This window comes from Thermobia domestica, chromosome 1, assembly GCF_964235325.1.
Source record: "Thermobia domestica chromosome 1, izTheDome1.hap1.1, whole genome shotgun sequence".
Classification (NCBI taxonomy): Eukaryota; Metazoa; Arthropoda; class Insecta; order Zygentoma; family Lepismatidae; genus Thermobia; species Thermobia domestica.
This window is the reverse complement of record NC_137454.1, coordinates 26,802,368-26,822,011: the sequence shown is the minus strand read 5'-3', so window position 1 is coordinate 26,822,011 and position 19,644 is coordinate 26,802,368. Positions and strand designations below refer to the sequence as shown.

The window sequence follows — 19,644 nt, the reverse complement described above, 5'->3', positions numbered from 1 at the left end:
CGCAGTGTCTTCTTCGTCCCTTCCGAGTTCCTTCGCATTGTCTTTTTCGTCCTTTCCAACTTCTTTTTCTCTGTCAATGATCTTGTTTTGTTCTTTTCTATCTCCAATTATCTCATGCCGCAGTTCCAAGAACTTCTTATCGAGCTGCATGGTTAACAATGAAAACTTCTCGTTAATTTTATTTCTTAAGTATTGTTCAAAATCAATGTTGGTACGTTTAAAATCACTCCTCATACCTTCCAAGAATTCTGAGATTTTATCACTCTTAATAGTAGTTTCTGTCTTCATTATTTTTATTAAGGTACCTCGGATCCTCATCTACTGCTGCTACCAACTGTATTGTTCATTATTCAATGAGTATTGTCTTCACTGCCGGTCGTATTCTTCACCTGCACCTCAGAAAGTCCTTTGTCACGGTCGCCATTTTATGAAATGCACCTTGTCACACACACAAGTACATGTTCAATTATATAAAATTTGGAGGTTCGGTGCGCAAATGAAGGAACTCCCACAATGAAGAACGTAGGATCTCTCTCTCCATCAACCATGCATAAAACTGACCATTAATAATCAAGCTGTGCATTAAAGTCTATGAAACGTCAACTAGGTTAAGCAGTATTTAAGAAACAACGTATGAATATCTATATAATATTTTTAATTGAGATCAACTCTAAAACTGTTAACAGCCTTTTTTATTCAAATTACATCTTACAATTGGAACGTATTCATTACGTATTATCTTCTTCTTTATATTTGTATATAATTCTCATACTTCGTCATATTATTTAAATCATACTTCATCATTTATTTCACATATCGTATTTCTTTGAGGGCTGTTTCATGAAACTAGAATTAAATTCTCAATAATATATGTATATAGACAAACAATACTAATAAACAAAATACTAACCTAGTTGCTCCAGCTCGAACTGATTTTACTTTAGTTTTCAGCTGATTCTTAAATTTTAAATAGAGGCCTAAACATAAATACAATCATAGTTGGTTTTAGCTTTCGACATTGGATCCGAGGCTTTACTCGTTTACAGATACATATTTCTAGTATATATATTGTCAATCAAAATCACAAATGTCTTCTTCACCATATTTGATAATATCAATCTCTTTTAATTTCGATTCGAAAAATGTTTTAATATTCTTTTAGATTTTAATTTAAAGATCATCTGATGCAGACCGGTATGCCTCTCACCATCTTCCAAGAATCGTGTAATGCGACTGTTCAGCTATAAAATAGCGGCGCATTACAATTTTGAAACCGGTGCTTCATATAGCAAATATTTCTTATAGGCGGTGTTGTATCTATCCAAAGAAATATCATCCGCCCCCTGTTCCCATTTGCGGTTGACTCCTCGAGCCTTACTATGGGGGCCGTGGGGGACTTGCTTCCTACAAAGTTTTCTTGGCCCTCGACATGAGTACATTCCTGTGCAATTGGATTTGCAACATCTCTTCTCGTTTCGCAGCAATTTGAGATCACAATGTTCGATGCCATGTTAAGAAACAACATATATTTGTGGCGGCCATTTTGAAAAACATGCTTCATATAGCAAATGTTTCCTATAGATGTTGTTGCACATTCCATGGTGTATCGAGAGAGGTACCACTCGGTCCCTGTTGCCATTTAAAAATTTGAAGTTGGCTCCTGGGGCTCTATGATGGGGATCCTGGGGGCACTTGCTTCTCACAGACTTTTATCACCCCTTGACATTGGTACATTCCTGCACAACTGGATCCGTCACATTTTTGTTCGTTTCGCAAATCTTTCAGGTCACAAAGTCTGGTGGGACACCCTGTATATTCCTACATACGACCCAACCATGACATAATGTTCGCTACTTCTATTATCGGTTGTTGGCCCAACCCAACCATTTCATGTTCCCCGAATTGACATTGCCTCAATCGCTCTAGCAGTGATGCCTGTTGCCGGAATTTTCTTTTCGTGAAGCAAATGGCCTAATTATATTAGACTAGTCTGGATTTCCATGGCCAGTGTTGCCAACTTTGAAACTCGTTTTTCTTTTGGACTTTAGGTACGTCGGTTTCCCGCATAGTAGATATTTCTTGTTTTGTTCATCGTAATATGCACAGCTCGTGATCAGATGTGGAGCATTATGGCCAACTCCGTCATTTCCGTATTTTTCGTACTTCTGTTTTTTCTATTCTCTTTTGTTAGATTGTACCACTGATTATACACGTCATATCTTATATTCTACATGACAGGTTGACACTGAGTATTGCACTCACTTCATATAGTGCTCTTTGCAAAACATGTACTATTCATTGCAGTTGGCAACACTGTTAACCCCACTGGTGGCCTTCATTTGTTCCCTATTGTGGCAAGCCTCTTTTTATACATCACTTGTCAGCATTGTATTTTGCCGTGTCCCCCCCCCCCTTTTTTTTTTTTTTTTTTTTTTTTTTTGCGGAATTTGCACTTTTCCCCTTTGTCCAACCTTGCTGTTTCCCTAACTTCCATCCCTTATATTTCTTGAACCTATTGCTATGGGCAGCTAATTTTTTGGGAATGAACATCTCTGTTACAGCTCTTTCAATTGGCATAGGCCACATCTTTCACTGCAACTATCATTTTCGGAAGGTTCCCTTGTCAGTACTACGAAGGTATTGTAAGTTTTAGGAGAGACTCAAGGATGCGACTACGTTAGTGAAGGATGGACGCAATATGTAGCTAACTGTGTAACGCTGTATTGTGTACCATGTCTGAGCAACAGTTCGTCAGATTGTTCTTGTTAAGTATAAAATGTCATTCCTATGTTAATTAATACCGTATCGTACAGTATGGACGTACTACGTAGATAACTGTATATGTGTGCTAGTACGCAGTAATAGCACCTTAGCGGTTCAACCTTAAGTGGACGAATTAAGTAATATGTCTCAACTGGTAATAGTACAGTTTGGATTTATGCCAGGTGAAACAACAATCTTCGGAGAAACAGAGAAAAACCGACAGAGGAAATCTGACGAGTTTCAAGGCAAGAAGTATGGGAAAGATCTCTTAGAAAATACACGGCTTAATACAAGAAAGGTCCAGGTACGTTAGAGCAAACGTTAGGAAGAAATGTAGAAATTTCAAGATGACTACACTGCTACACAAGGGTCAAACATGAAGCATCTCAGTTTAACGTCCCACGATTATGTTCTTTGGGCTAAGGGAGACGATGATTATGGCAAGTGAATGATGATGAAAGAATTGGTGTGAAAGAAAATGAAGACGTGGAAGGAAAAGGTAGTACTCCGAGGACCAGGGGTAAACCTCTACCACTGAGCCACCGTGCCTCCCCCCAAAACAAGGATCAGCTCTGAGCCCAATGTAGTAATGTATGTAACAACATGAAGAGTAAGAGAAGAAAAGTTGTAACAGCAGATTAGAACCAGAGGAAAGAGGGAGATTGTTCACTTGGCCTAGCGATGGAGAAAACACTAGAGAGTAGATGGCTTCATATATATTTAGGATCGATCGTAAATGAAATGAAATGAAATCTTTGGGTTTTACGTCCCACGGTTATGCCGCTTAGGCTAAAGGAGACGGTGATGATGAGTAATGAATGAAATGGTGGAATGAATAAAGTGGGAGGAAACGGGAGAACACCGAGAAAACCCACGACCACGGTATTTGTCCACCACAAAGTTCACTTGGCATGGGCTAAGATCGAACCCGGGACCCCAACCAAGAGGTGAACGCTCTACCACTAAGCCACTGCGGCCCCTTAGGATCGATCATAAGTTTAGGTGGAAATATATATATAGAGGTGAATCAGTAACCGAATTTAAAAAGGGTTGGAGCAATTGGAAACAAATGGCAGTTCTTTGTCAAAAGAAGACACCAAGTTAACTAAGGAAAGTGTGTATGTAATACTTTAGACAGATCATCATAGAAACGGAAAGTACCGGTACTTCTGAATACAGCAAATTGAATAAAATTAGGACTACAGAAACAAGAATTCTCAGGTGAAGCTCTGGAGTAACCGAAAAGCATAGCGTCATGAATGAACGAGTAAAGGATACAGAAATAGAGAACTGAAGGAGCAAATTATAACGGTGAGAAACAGACTGAACTTAAAAGGAACTCATTAAAAGGAGCAACCCTATATGAAAAACGAAGATTCTATCTATAAAGGTAATTAAGAAAGTTCTGTCGCTTTTTGTAGAGGTCTGTGTTCCATTAACCCTCACACCGTGAGTTGAATGCGAATGAAGATAAGGCGAAAGTCAGTTGCTGGTGTAATATCCAACATACTACCTGGTTGTGGCAGTTCAGTTACATCGTGAATTTGCGTAAGTACAGAATGAACATGGGACCTCCTCAGAGCGTCATAAGGGCGTGTATGTTATACGAGCTCAAACTAGGGTCAAACGCCGCTGCAGCGGGGCGGAAGATATGCCAGGCCTTTGGTGAGGATGTCGTACGAGGAAAGTGCAAAAGTGGTTTAACAAGTTTAAGGACGGTGACGAAACACTCGAAGACGCACCACGTGCCGGAAGACCAACACAAGTACAAAATGAAGATCTTCAGGCAGCAGTTGAGGCGAACAGTGGCCAGACATGTGAGGAACTGGGACTACAATTCAGCGTGCAGGGCTCATAGTGGTTTGGTCTCCTGTAAATAGTTGAAAAGTGACCAAAAGCGCACAAAAAAGTGACCAAAATCTCATCATGCCCTTTTTTCTTTTGTCAATTTCTTCATCACCTCTCTTTGTTTGTTGTTTTGTTTCATTTTTTCTTTACTTCTTCTTTTTGAGCTTCCTCCTTTCTTAGGTTTTCTAAGTATGATTTGTAGTTACGGTAAGCAGATTTAGCAAATGTAAGAAGCTTCTGAGTAAGTGGATCCAGTTCTGGCCTATTTCCGAATTTCTTCATCCCAGACATTATATTTAATTTACCATTGAGAGTTCTCAAAGCCATGAAATATTCAAATTCATCACCTACTCTTAAGAAGAACCTACAAGAAGCATACATAACACAAAACGAACATGATGAACCACACAAACACACAATGTTGAGCGGAGTGTTAACTATTACGAGAGAAAACTAAAAGACTATTATGATAGAAGAAAGAATAGACACAGAAGGATTCTCAACACCACCTTGAGAGCTTAAGCATCCACCACCCATCCACTGTGCTTTAGAAAGAATAAAATCTGAAGTGAGAATAAAGCTGACTTTCACATGTGGCAGCAAGTACTGAAGCTTTCAGAAGAGTAATGAGTTTTTGCCTTTTTCTATTTATTTTTATAATATTTTTCTTATAAAACTGCCAATGCAAAACATAAATAACACGAAAAAGTCACTTTACCTCCCAAAAAAGTAACTTTTAGTGACCAACTTGAAAAAAAGTAACTCGCTATGAGCCCTGCATTTGGCAGCACCTCTATCAACTTGGAAAGCACTACAAGTTGGATCGATGGGTCAAACATGATTTAACTCCAGGCCAGAAGGCAACGCAAGCTGACATCTACGTTTCTTTCCTGCCTGTCTCGTCTGAGGAAGGAGCAATTTATGGACAGGGTGTTGACATGTGATGAGAAATGGGTCGTCTTGTACAAAGCTCCACAGTGCCATCATCATTGGTTAGCATCTCATGAACTGGTTCCAAAACAGCCGAAACCACCACAGTAGTAGAAGATCCTCCTGTGTGTTTGGTGGACTACTCGGCATCATGCATCTGGAACTGCTACCAGTTGATCAGAGCATCAAGGCACTGTGTGTACTGTCAGCAGTTGAGAAGTGTTCAAGAAAAAACTCAAAACTCTGGAGCCAGCACTTCTGAATCACAAAGGGGTCCTCCTGTTACAGGACAACGCTAAGACCCACGTGGCTAGGATGACTCAGACACCATTCTATCTACGCCTTAGGTAGGAAACACTATTGCACCCGTTATACTCCCCGGACATTGCACCGCCCGATTATCACCCGTTCCATTCCTTGAACAATCATCTTAGAGGAAACCAGTTCAAATCCCTCGTAGAGGTGCAAAATGCACTTGAAACCTTCTTTGCGTCACGGCCCACCAAGTTCTACCGCGGTGGAATCCATAGCCTTCCTGGTACACCTTAGGTGACATATCGATGTTCGAAGGTTTTGGCTGAAAAAGCGACAGAACTTTCTTGGTTACGTTTATATACCGGTATCTCATCTACGAGGGACGATCGAGTTGATTCTATCATAGAAGGAAATATTTCATTTATGAATCTTTATATTGTTATTGTTTAGTGATCCTTTGTACGTGATCATTTAGTTTTCCATTGTGAATTTCAAGTATGAGTTCGAGTAATGTCTCATTTTATTTTTACAGACTTTAAACTGAGTGAAGTTATAATAACGAGCCAGAATGGAGAAGATGAAATGAGAGCGGTCATCAAATATTTCTTGAAGAATGAGTGGCCGGTATCCAAATTCATGAGGACTTGGTACAGACACGAGCGGACTCATCATCATCATATAGCATGATGAAGAGATGGTGTAGTGAGTTCGAGTGTGGTAGGGAGTCGTGAGAGGATCAGTACGGCAGGTGGACCACCAAAAACTGTAACAACGACCGAAAACATCAACGAAGTCCACGACATTGTGTTGCAGGGCCATCGAATCATATCACTATTTCCACCGAGGGAACCATAATTACCCAGGCTTTGAAAAAAAAATCTGGAATACCACAGATCAGATCTCGAAACCTCACCACAGATCACAAGTGCACTCGAATCGCATCGCTATTTCCACTGACGGAACCATAATTACCCAGGTTAAAAAAAATATGGAATACCACAGATCAGATCTCGAAACCTCACCACAGATCAGAAGTGCACTCGAGTGCTCTTCAGTTGCGAACTCCTTGACAAATTTCGTGCTAACGCAGATTATTTCCTTGTCCGGTTTACAGCTATTGATGAAACTGGGTGCATTCTTTGACTCAGACTCTAAGACACGAACATGGAGTGAAAAATCTCATAATTCTCTACCAAGCAAGAGAGTTCACGGTGCAATCGTCAACTAAGAAGTTAATGGGTTCAATTTTCTGGAAGTGAAAGGTGTTCTTGTGGACTATCTACAAATGGAACATAGTACCGAACATCTCTTATGCGCACAAATTCAGAAGGATTCAAAAACATATTATTGCTGGCTTGAAGTACGACTTTGGAGATGAGTGATTTCCTGAACCCCAGTGAATTAGAATTTGCATCAACGCTCTTTCGAGTCAGAAATCAATAGGTTTAATATGTTTCAAAGTTCTATGTTAATCTTATTCTCCTACCGAGCAAAACACATGGATTTTTAGCTAATCTAAGATTATTTTTACCGCCAATGAAACTTTACAAAAGAGATACTAAACATGTTCAAGAAGTATGAATTGCAAGATGACTTACCAACTACCATGAGTGTGAAGTCGAACCCTCTTTTGACGGCCTTCCGATAAACCTGGTTGGGCAGATTGGCAAATCCTACGTATCCATCGAGTTCTTTGGTTCGCCTCTCGGGCTTATCTCTCTCCTTATATCGTTCTTTCTCCTTTTCTCTTTCCTTCTCCTTCTCCCGATTGTCTTCCACGGGCTCCCGCTTGAGCAACGCATCTTTAACCCCTTGGATCCCTGACGCTGGCTGGGGCGGGTTGCTCGCTGCCGGAGGAGTGGCCGTGCTGTTGCTCAGCGAAGTAAGCGGCGTGGACGTTGCCAGTGACGTCACCGGCGGGGTCGACGTTGGTGCTGCTGCTGTACTCGTCGCTGCAGGCATCTCATTTTTAAAAAAGAGCTCTCGTTTGCTCTGCAACTGAAACAAGAGAAAAAAATAACATTAACTAAACGATCAAATGAAGGTAACAAGCTGTTGCTAAATTAACAAGCTAAATAAGGTACTTCAAAAACTGCGAGGATCTGCAACCTAAAGTGGAGTAATATTCTTACGACTCATCGCTAAGCTTACACCTGCGTTCCTTTAAATTGAATGAACAACTTAAAAACAATGAAAAATATTTTTAAAAATGCAGATAATGAGCCAGATAATTTCTTAGAAATGCTACTAGAGGTTTCGGTGAGAAGTATGACGTCATAATTGCTGGGCACACAAATTTATGTACTATAAGGAAGGTCTTGAAAACAAGAATTAGTACATACGAGGTGTGTTGATAGAGTAAATATCGATCCCAGCGTAAAGCAATGAAGTGCGGGAGAATTTCTTCAGTGTAGATGTAGAGGGGACACTCATGTGAAGTCGATCAACGAGTGAAGACGCGATACTACATGAAATTTTGCCAAAAGCTTGGCGATACCCAAGCAGGAACCATTCAATCGCATCGATACATTCAATTTTCAACGAGAATTTGAGCATAAGAAGAACGTCCGCGAAATTTGATTGAAGAACGTCCGCAAAACACAACATTCCTGTGTGTCGTCAGGCTCCTTACTCACCCAATATAGTTCCGTATGACTTTTGGTTATTTCCCAAGCTGAAAATGTCACTGACAGGGACCCGATTTGAGTCAAGGGAAGATATCATGCGGAAATCGACGGCCGGTTGCTCACCATTCAAAAAAAAAAAGAACGCGTTCCAGAAGTGTTTCCAACAATGGCTGAAGCGCGGGAAAAAGTGTGTGCATTACTAAGGAGACTATTTTAAAAGGGATTAGTGTTTCGGATTTCCAAATCAATTAATGTATTTTTGCCAACGAAAGGTTCGATACTTCGTATATACAATAGCAGCTTGCAGATATTGTTTGTCCTACTTTTTAAATTTTTGATATTCTTCATTGTCTTTAAGTTACTCACAACAATTTAAAAAAGTGTGGTCAGCTTAGTGAATAACCCTAAGCTATTGGCATGCACAACCGCTTGACTGGCGGTTGAGTTTGTGAAGTTAGTTTATGCAAATCAACGGTCAGCCGATCTCATACTTTGTATTAAAGTTTTTTTTTTTTTTTTTAACAATTTGTTTCTTTTAAATAACGTATCTATTTGCGTTTTGTTGGTAACCACCAAATAATGTAAAGTATATCAGAAAAATGAGTTGAACTCTTGGAGGTTGATACAAAAATATAAATACAGTTGGTCAACTGTACGAGGGTGATTAAGTAATTTTTTTTTCTCAAAGCGCACTACTCGGCAAACAGTACTGCAAACATTCTGAACTGTTATCATTACTGCACTGATGTTTAAGCTATAGAATGTAACTTGTTTCACCTTCCTATCTTTTCTCGTTCCAGAGTAAGGAAGCAATCCATGGCATCCAGTGATAACGTCCGGTTGAAACAGCGGGCTGTCATTGAATTTCTGACTGCGGAAGGTTGTGTACCCAGGAACATTCATCGCTGACGAGAAGTCGTGGATACACCATTAAAACCCGGAAACGAATCATTAGTCGATGGAGTACCGCCAGATTTCCTCTCCCCCCCCCCAAAAAAAAATCAAAGTTGTTCCATCTGTTGTGTTGAGAGTCTGCTCATCTTGCGCCCTGCGACTTTTGACTCTTCCTCAAGCTTAAGAGTCTTCATCCCGGCGAAATTAAAATACCGCTAATTTTACAGTAATTATGTGATATCTTCAAATAGATAAAAGATAATGGAAATGTGGAACAAGAGCGCCCTAGACAATATTATTTTACATAAGAAACCGTTATCACGACTCACTTATCTGCTTTCGATTTCGAGCCATTTTGAAAATCAGCATTTATTTTCGCGTTTCTAAACAGCTGAAAACGAAAAGCCACTAGGTGACTTGTGATAACAGTACCTCACGCAAAATAATATTGTCTAAGGCGCTCTTGTTCCATATTTCAATTATGTTTTATCTATTTGAAGATATCACAATTACTGCAAAATTAGCGGTATTTTAATTTCGCCGGGATGAAGACTCTTAAGGACTACCTTATGAGCCAACGCTACAGTTGTGGTGCGGAGGTAGAAGCAGCAGTTCGGTAATGGTGTCGCCAGCAGCCACCACAATTCTTTGCCGATGGCATGAAAACCTTTCGCGTTGGTGCAAATATGCTCAAAAATGATGTCATCATTTGTAGTTGACACGGCAAGCTTTTCGGTGCTGTCAAACACAGAGGTATCACCTAGGAGGCATTACTTTCTGAATCACCCTCGTATATATAAAGTTTCGGTATACTCTAACATTACCCTTCAAAACATCTTTGTATATATAGATCGGTAGAGAATTTTTGGAAAGATATTTGAATAAATGACACACTATGGGTCGTATTCAAACTACTGTTAGCGATTCGTTAGTCAATCTCTTAGTATGATGCTAATCACTCGTAGCAACGACTCTGAATATGGCCTCATATGTTTTGATATGATTTAAATATAGTTTCCTTTTGAATTATTCAACAGATTCTCAGTTACAATATGAATGAAATTTTTGTCTGCTTTGATAAACTCTGCATGGTTACTATAGAATAGAACCTATATAACCTATCTGATGTTAATACATATAACATATTTAATGTTACTGCCTCACGGGAGGAAAATACATACACCGTACCCTTTTTACGTTAAAAAGCTATCAATACGGGACAATGAATAGAAGTGCTTAGTAATTGCGGTAATGGTCTTACCAATTATCAGGAAACAGAAATCACCCCTAATTCGAAAAAAAAAATAGTGACATACCATATTTGTTCGCAACAAACCTCACGCTTAGATAACCTGGAATTGAGTGTGTAATCCTATCCCACGCTTCAAAGGCGCTCATCTCTGCACCGTCAGTGTTAGAATTGGAAATTACCTCAAATTATGGCAAACATGTTACTGAATATTTGATAAGCAACTGATTAATGCTTGAACAAATTCTAACAACAAGTATATTTGTCATGCTAATTTTGATCTCGACAATTCTTCTATTTAATCAAATTTTTACTTTACAGATTATATACAGCAGTGGATGTTCAATTTTCTCTCTCATTTCTATTTCCTCTTTAATTTTGAAACCTAAAAACCAATGACTTGTATTAATACGATTACATATTGCCGGGAAAGTAGTTTAAACACGTGATACTGCCGGGAAAGTACTGTTTAAACATGTGAACATGAAAGTAACGTATGAACAGGGCCGGATTAACCCATCTGGAAGTCCGGGGCTAGAAAAAGTTGTGGCCCCTCCTGACTTTGCCTAATACGTTTCTGTGAAAGTACAGTAGGAAAGTAAAGGGAATATGTTTTCATTATTTGGTCACATTTTATCTTATGATGATGATTCTTTTTAGACAGCCAGCTGGAGGCAAGAGGCTACAGCCATCATAAGCCCCCCTTATGAATTTACTACTATGAATGGGAATTTCGGTACGTCAAAGAAAGTTTTACCCTGGAAATCTTTTAGAATAACACTTATGGGGTGGCTATTTTCCCGGAAAAGTACAGAATAATATTCTTTGTAGTGGAAATCGAGTAATGGTTGATCTTGCTTTACATCGCTGTAACGACGAAGGTTATAAAGGACGAGACGCGCCACGACTTAAATCGAATGTACAGTAGACCGCATATTGACCGGTGAAAAGCTAGCCAAGCTGAGACAATGGTAGGCGGGAGAAAATGCGGAGGGATAGAGGGAAGGGGGAGTCTGAGTTCATTGAGTGATTGTGTCAGTCAGAACATTTCCATGAAGCACGAGGCTTTGCTGCACTGCTTAGTCAGTACTGAACCTCGGCTCGACTATACTGTCCCCTGGTCACTATGCAATCGGCCTTAACTGGTGGATACACAGACGATCATGTCAGTTTACTTTGCTGGAAAAGAATATTCTTCACATTATCTTGCCTTGAAAAGAAGTGGATTACTACACGGCGCCACATGTTCTGGCACTGCAATTATGAGAACATATCAATAATTAGATGTTTTACTCCATACGAATTATCATAAGCATTCTCTCGTCTGCCAAGGTCACTTTACCTCAAGTATTATGCAGCACTAGTCCTCCCTCAACTAATCTTTTAGTTCTGACGTAAGGATTACCCCTTTTTAACATCGCTCATTAATTGTCTAGTTCTTCCCCTTTCTTGTCTATTTTCTATCGCACTTCTAGCAAGACAAATTCTTTTGCAAATAATTGTTGGGTAATAAATGTTTGAGTTACAGTAGTGATTGTGATGACTCATGAAGCCTGTGATCTACACGAATCATAGAAGAGCTTTTCCTCACATGCGATGCATCGGAAGAATTAAAAACAAAGCCTGTGACAAACATCTTGGCATTTCAGCTAAACGAATAAAACGCAAGCTCTGTCGCGACGTTGCCAAGTGGTAAAGGGGTGTGGCTATGGCTAAGCAAACTACAGCGCGATCAGGTGACAGGGAATAGACGTGGATGTGTGCAAAATAAACGTGGCAATACCGCTGGCCTCTCATTGGCTAGCAGCATTTAAAGGGAACTTGGAGCGCCGCCTTCAAATGCCAAGCTGTTTGTCACGCCGTTTAGTACAAGATGTAAAACTGCCTTCCGAACGCACCTTTGAGAACAAGTGAAACAGCAGAAGTACAACAACAACATTGCCCAAATTAGAAGACATAGCAAACGAGGGGGAGGGGAACAGCACTTACAGAACACGAACACTAACAATTCTTCAAACTAAACGGTAATAATAATAATAATAATAATAATAATAATAAAACGAAACTTAGCGCAATCCGACAACACTGCACCCTCACGAGATGTTCTCCGTATAGTGCGAGAGGCAGTGTTGCCACAGTCCGAGCTCTGGAGTGAGCTGAAAAATAGTACCAAATTTAAACAAAAACGGCTGAAAAAAAGATTTTAAGCTAAAATTTCCACCACACTGCTTCTTTCTCGGCTCCTTCCTGCACGGCGCGGATGCGCCCATCTAGCGTCATTTGTTTCCCGGTATAGTTCGAATTACGAATTTTCCACATGAAGTTCGTAGCGTTATGCGGTGCAACGTCACAGAATGAATGTTCACCAGCATTTCTTAAGAGTCCAACACAGTATGAGTTACGTGAACTTTTGAAAATCTGACAATATTTGTTAAATGGTGCTGAATTGGGTAGAATTGCACCAACTTTTTCACAAAAGGGGCTGAAAATGCCAGTGTGGTACCAACGGGCCGATGAATGACAAAAAGAGCTGAATCTGGTACAATTGTATCAAGTGTGGCAACACAGGCGAGATGCTACAGTGACAAAATTTCACGGAGGGGCTTGACAACCGAGACACACCCTCGCGTTCTATGGGTGGTGAAATTGGTAAATCTAGGTTAACCTTCACGACTCCTCGCGACCAATATAGTAATCGTACATTAATTTTTGGAAGAAAGAGAGATTTATGCGATGAATTTTCTGTTTTCCAGAATGTTTCATTTTTACAATGGAGCTGATAAAACACAAATAAAAGTACTTAATGATTTATTATCCTTTTGTGTAAAAGCCGCTTGGTATTTGGAGTATATTTTATGAATGGTATTGAATATATTCCGCTTAACTGTAATAATGTCTTAACTATTGTTTTAAACTTTCACGACAAGAATTTGATTTTTTCTTGCTATGGTTTTTTCAATGTGTTACGTCATGTGTTGTGATACTAAACCGATGATTCGCTCATTTTATCGTCATCATCTTCAGGGTCTGTACGACAGGATTAGCAAAAGCAATACCATTTTAACATTACGACACAGTACTGTCTTGAAATTTGGAGTTATGTTTAAGTGGTAGATAAGGCTTCTTATACCCTTAATCTCGACATGTAAAGTAAGTCGAAATAAATAAATAAAACACACGACATAACACCTGAAATCATAGCGAGAAATACTCTAATCTCTTTCCTCTTTATAAACTATTTCCGTTCTTACTCTTTTTTGCCCAACTTCTTGTGAAGATAATTCCCATTCTTCACCATATCCATATTTCGAGTATTTTCAATTGTGTCTCATAGCTCTCCTGCGATGTCTATTTCTGACAGTGTGTTTCAAAATGAATATGTAAGTCTTTGTAGTATTTATTACAATTAACTTACGATTATAAATTATGCATCAAATGAAAGCAATTCAAACAGTTTAATACAGATGCATGTGCATGCACTGCTTACTCTGTCTACCGTTAGAAAGCGACAGTAGCAAAGATGGCGACTAGTGAGCAGAAAGCTTTCAAATGTCTGTGTGGAGAATTTTAAGGAGACGCTTTTAACTACATCCTTATCGTTTACAGTTGCTACAAGCTCTAAAACCTACAGACTACGCTTTACGTGCCAACTCTGTAAATGAAATGTTGCTGCATGATGAATATTTTCTGGATCGTGTGTCTTCGGTGATGAATCGACATTTCATCTAAATGGCAATATGAACACTCATAACGTTCTCATCTGGGGGTCAGCAAACCCCCACGAGATGGTATAGTCGCAACGACACTTTTATAAATTGAATATGATTTGTGCCATATCCCGGCGGAAAGTTTATGGGCATTTCTCCCTTATCGACTCAATGTGTGCCGTGTGACGAATGGTGCTCACATTAAACACTTGTAGTTGTACGTTAAATGTAATAAGTACTACAAAGCCTTAAAACCCCACTATTAATTTTGAAACACCCTGTATAAAACTCCACATACAGCCTGGGCAGGTGGCGTGGTCTCACCTCTCTTGTAGTTGAAATAATGTGATAGGGACCGTCCTATACTGAGAGTTGATCTTGCATAGTAATATGTGCATCCACCAACTGCACCGGTAGTGGATCCGTGGCCACGTTAACAGTAGGTCTCATCTTTCATAACCTCGGCGTTACATAAGAAAGAAAAATCGCATCCAATATTTTATCTTACTCTACACAAAAGATTCATTATTATTATTTTATTCTGCACGAGATCCTCAAAGTTTCATATCCGTTACTGTGACCATAATACAGGATTTAGTGTTATAAAACACAGGTTCTTCCTTCCGTGATCATAGTAACAAGATCACTTCCACTTTATTTTCTAAAATGTTCTTTACACTATCATAAACCGTATCCGAGATAGACTCCGTACATTTCACACACAGATATAATTCTATTTCATGAAGTAGAAGAAGAAATCCATGAAGCACACTACCACTATCAGTCATATCACGAGAGGAAACAAAAATAACCAGTATTACCTGGTAATATAAAAAACAGAAAGAAGGATATGATGATAGTATGCCTTCGGAAATATAATTACTTACTTACTTTCTGAGTTTTCAACATCAAATACACTTTATATGGATCACAACCTAGTTATAGTATTCAACTAATCACTACTACAGATAAAGTGGGAAAAGACTCATAACCAAAAACTATGTCACCGGAAACGGAAGTCGGAATCATATACTTCAAGAGGAAAATGTACAGCTTATCGGTCTAAGGAGTCCGCAATCTTATTCTACTCAAGCTCAGCCATATTCACAATTTTCTCTAGCACGAAGTGTTTAACCCGCATTTCGGTTTCAGTAGAGGAAGGCTTAAAATAAAGAGAACACTGGAGCACAATGGGTCTCTGATGAAACGCTTTTAACATCCGATGATTGATTGAAGTACGCATTTCGGCAGGACGTATGCGCTACACGAAAGAAAGACCTTCATTCATTCTTTTAGAAACATACAAACAAAAACTCTTGTTTAACGAACAAGGAAGTGATTTATATTTGTGTCAGTACTGCGTAATCATTTTAAAGTGAGCATTCTAGGTTCTGTTGAACATACTTTGCGGCAATTTAAGTATTTACCAGCCTTCATTTAACATATTTTCTGTCCACAATAGTAATGACACACACTTTACTCACTAACAACAAACAAATTTCCTGCTGGAAACTAATGGAACAAAAACGGCGGTGTTCTCAACTCGGACAAGCTGCAATACGACCTAGAGAGGAGGTAACGCAACTTCCCTTCTTCCCCCTTGATTGGCACCTCGGTTATGGTCATTACATTTAAAAAAACACTGATATTTCCTAGTAACAAACGTATCAAAGAAAAGTTTCTTATATACAGGAAGAAATAAAGAACAAGTAATTGTTTCCAAACTAGACAGCTATAGAAGCGCATTACGATGGAGCATCTGCAGTTCTTTATGGCCAGCAACCGGTCATTGGGCATGGAAAAAACTGGACAAGCGAACGTGACAATCATACGTACAATTCTACTTCCGCACTCAACACTTACAAACATTCCCTTCACGTCGGGTCATTTCCCTTTCAATCTTGTCAGTTCAATATCCCATATCAGATGGAAAATAATTGAATGGAATCGGTCCACATCAACGACAGTTTTAACACATCGATAAAATCAAACAAGGGATAAACAACGCAAATTAGACCGTTACCCATCTGATACTACCATCACATAATTTATCTTCAGCTTTCAAAATTTTCTAATTGATTTGGAGCATGATGACATAAATAAATGAACATTGATAGTAGCTCTGTTATCATCTTTGTATAAATATTTTCACTTAATATGTTCCATCTGTTTTTACATACAGATCTGACATGTGAACACTGATAAATTAAGACATTCACTATCTTCTGGTTGTACAGTGAAAACAAGGAGACGTATGACAAGAATTACCCTCAAAGATAGAAATACATGGCTTAGAACAGTGACCAATGCCAGAGGGGGGGAGGGGGAGCAAGATGGATCCTTCCCACAGACAAGATGTATTGTAAGATATAAAACTACCCTTTTCATATACGAAAATAAATCCCCCAAAATGGTTCTGTCCCTCTTTTCCCCCATGTAAATCTGGATGACACACAGAAAATATTATCGTGAAAATAAAAACATTGAAGTTCAGTAGACAAGACATACTGTAGGAAAAAAACTGATAATCGGTGAACTAAAACAATCCTTGACTGGATAACAAGATTAAAATAGTGTTGTGTGGTAACGTGAACAATAAATGCCCAAGACACATGGTTGTGGAGAAAAGTTTGAGAATTTTTCATCCAGCAGTACATTCACAAGATGATGATACATGTTAATAGCCAATGCAATCCTCAAGCAATTATTATTATTTATCTTATTAGATCGAATTCGTACGTACACTCCAAGTGCACAAGGCCGTCACTTTCAGCTTCACAACCAGTAGCATAATTTTATATTTTGCCGGAGGGAAGGCACGATTGTTACTTTTTTCTTAGCATATTAGTATAAAGGATATGTTTTTCAAACTCATAGAGGGAGCAACCTCCTGCCCCCCTTAAAAGGTACCCCTGCTCACAACCCATATACCCTTATTGGTGTTGAATGCCAAACGATCATCATACTTCTCTATACTTCATATTCATTTGCAGTACAATATCTACAATTAAACTATCTACAAGTGATTCTGATTCTTTACATAGGCCTACCTCAAACTGCATCATTTAGTGCTAACCACATCACATTAGCATAAGCGTAACTAGAGGTCAGCTTCTAGAATATCGTTGAACCACTGTGGTCGTTGCAGAAAAGGCTATGGCCGCCCTAGGAAAAATATCCTATTTACGTCATTGCACGTTAGTCATCACATCACTACTTAACATACTTTAATATCTGAATTTATTATATACTGCCATTGCCCGGGATCAATCAACAACGATCACATGAATGTGTGAGTGTGTGTGTTTATTCTGAACAATTTATCCATCCACTGAACTTACGACAAAGAATTGTGTGTCAAAATGGTAAAGGAATATTCTGTCTTTCAGTTAGTAAAACGAAGCAAGGCCATAAGGGGCAACGACAGTAAAGTGCCAAGTAACAAATTTTACGAATTTAAAATTTTCCCAACTTACAACAGTAGCCAACTGCAATGAAACTCTGATTTCATTACGCTTAAATGGAGACACAAGATAGTCCACTTTCAACGAGTGTCAGCGAAACTTTACCCAACAACGGAATGGCCATCTGATAACACAAATTCATCTAGAGTACGTGGAACACCAAAAACGAAGTATTGTTACTGCCTTAATCGGTTGATCTAGCATCTGAAATTTTCTCTGCTCTTGAAAATAACTTTTTCCAAAAAATGAACATGCGAAATCTGACGTAATAGATCATTGGTACCACATCTAGTCCAAAAGAAAATTTTTAATAAGCAAGTAAGTAAAAAATGTAGGTCTTCAGGCAAAACTTCCAGTTAAGTCATTTCTCAAATATCAATCCCAATTTATTTATCGTGGCTGAAATTGGACCATTGCATGAAACTAACTAACTAACTAACTAACTATATATATATATATATATATATATATATATATATATATATATATATATATATATATATATATATATATATATATATATATATTCATTACCCGTAGGAGTCTATATGATTCTGGAATCCACGTTAACGTCTAGTTTGATTTCCGGAGTAAATAACATATTTTGCAGTATTACTTCATGTTTATTATTATGTACCTTTCTCTATGGTCCAGAATAATGATCTTTTTTGAGAATGACTACGTCGAAAACTAAGAAAGATTGTTTGGAATTATAATGCAACATAGAAGTCGTAAGATGGTAAGACACCACAATAAAGGTCAATAGTTAAAAGAACAACTTCAAAACTATGGAATGGATTTAATTCTAATGACTTTACACGTCCCCCATTTATATATATATATATATAAATAAATAAATAAAACTAGATAGAAGCAAACTTTCAATAGCTAAATGCAGAAATAACATTCTCTATGCAGATAAAGAACAAAGACACTTGAATCTAGTCATTGCCACTTTTCTCATAAAGACACTCCAGTGACTCTACTAATAACATGTCATTATCTACACATGCAATCCATTTGAAGGAAGTCATAGCCAAGCAGAAGAAGCACTTAACATTTGAAGATGGAACTGAAGTTTGTTGAAGAATACAGTGTTAATATAGAACTGAAAATTTATCACACGGTTGATTTTATTGTTTTTGAAAGATATTTGGAATGTGTTAGTTTCGATGCACACAATACACTATTCTTCTTGCCCAGATCTCCATATTATATTAGTGTACAGCCATGGGTATCACTACACAATATCTTGCCTAGCATTAGGCGTGCACTGAATACATGGTTTTAATTAGGAAACGGTTGGGTAGACCAAGATGGTAATAGGACAGTGTAACGTAGGATCTTTCGATTTTTGGTAGCGATACAGATATATAGATAGATAAATATGACAGTTTATTTAGTTAAGACATCGCTTTGATTCATTGATTGCTGTTGAACGTCATTCCCCACCACTAAGCCTATGTAAGGGCGCGATAGATTACTTAAAAATCCGAATCAACATTGCTCAGGTTTGTAACCAAGAAATGCACCCGGCTGGAATGAAACCTGGAAATATGTGCACAAAAAGTACGCGCATTAGCCACAAAAGACCTAGTCTTTTTCCCCTTTAGAATATGTATCAATAGTTTCCGTACTTCAATCCAAGTTTGCTTCGTGAGTTATTATTATAAATAATGGACCGTCAACATGTGACATTTTGAGAAGACAGCATGGAGAAAAGCGTTGCTATGTACCTTTCATCAAGCCCGGCTGAGGAAAGCTGAATAGCTAAACACGGAAGAGTTGGGAAGAAAATTATTTTCCGCATAATTTTGAACCCTTGAATTAGTCAAGATGAAAGAAAAAAATGCTTACAAATAAAGAAAAGACCGAAAAGTTCACATTCTCCACGGACCAAATACCTA

At 38.5% G+C, this 19,644-nt stretch overlaps 1 protein-coding gene across 11 annotated transcripts in view; it reads right to left on the bottom strand.

The window, feature by feature from the left end:
• pnut (septin 7-like protein pnut) overlaps positions 1 to 19,644 on the bottom strand; it is a 451,701-nt gene that overhangs the window by 125,718 nt on the left and 306,339 nt on the right. For all 11 annotated transcript variants that reach the window (XM_081755644.1, XM_081755661.1, XM_081755586.1 and 8 more), the window contains one exon: positions 7,395 to 7,794. In XM_081755644.1, coding sequence (XP_081611770.1) covers positions 7,395 to 7,794 — 400 coding nt within the window. The remainder of the gene's footprint in view (positions 1 to 7,394; positions 7,795 to 19,644) is intronic.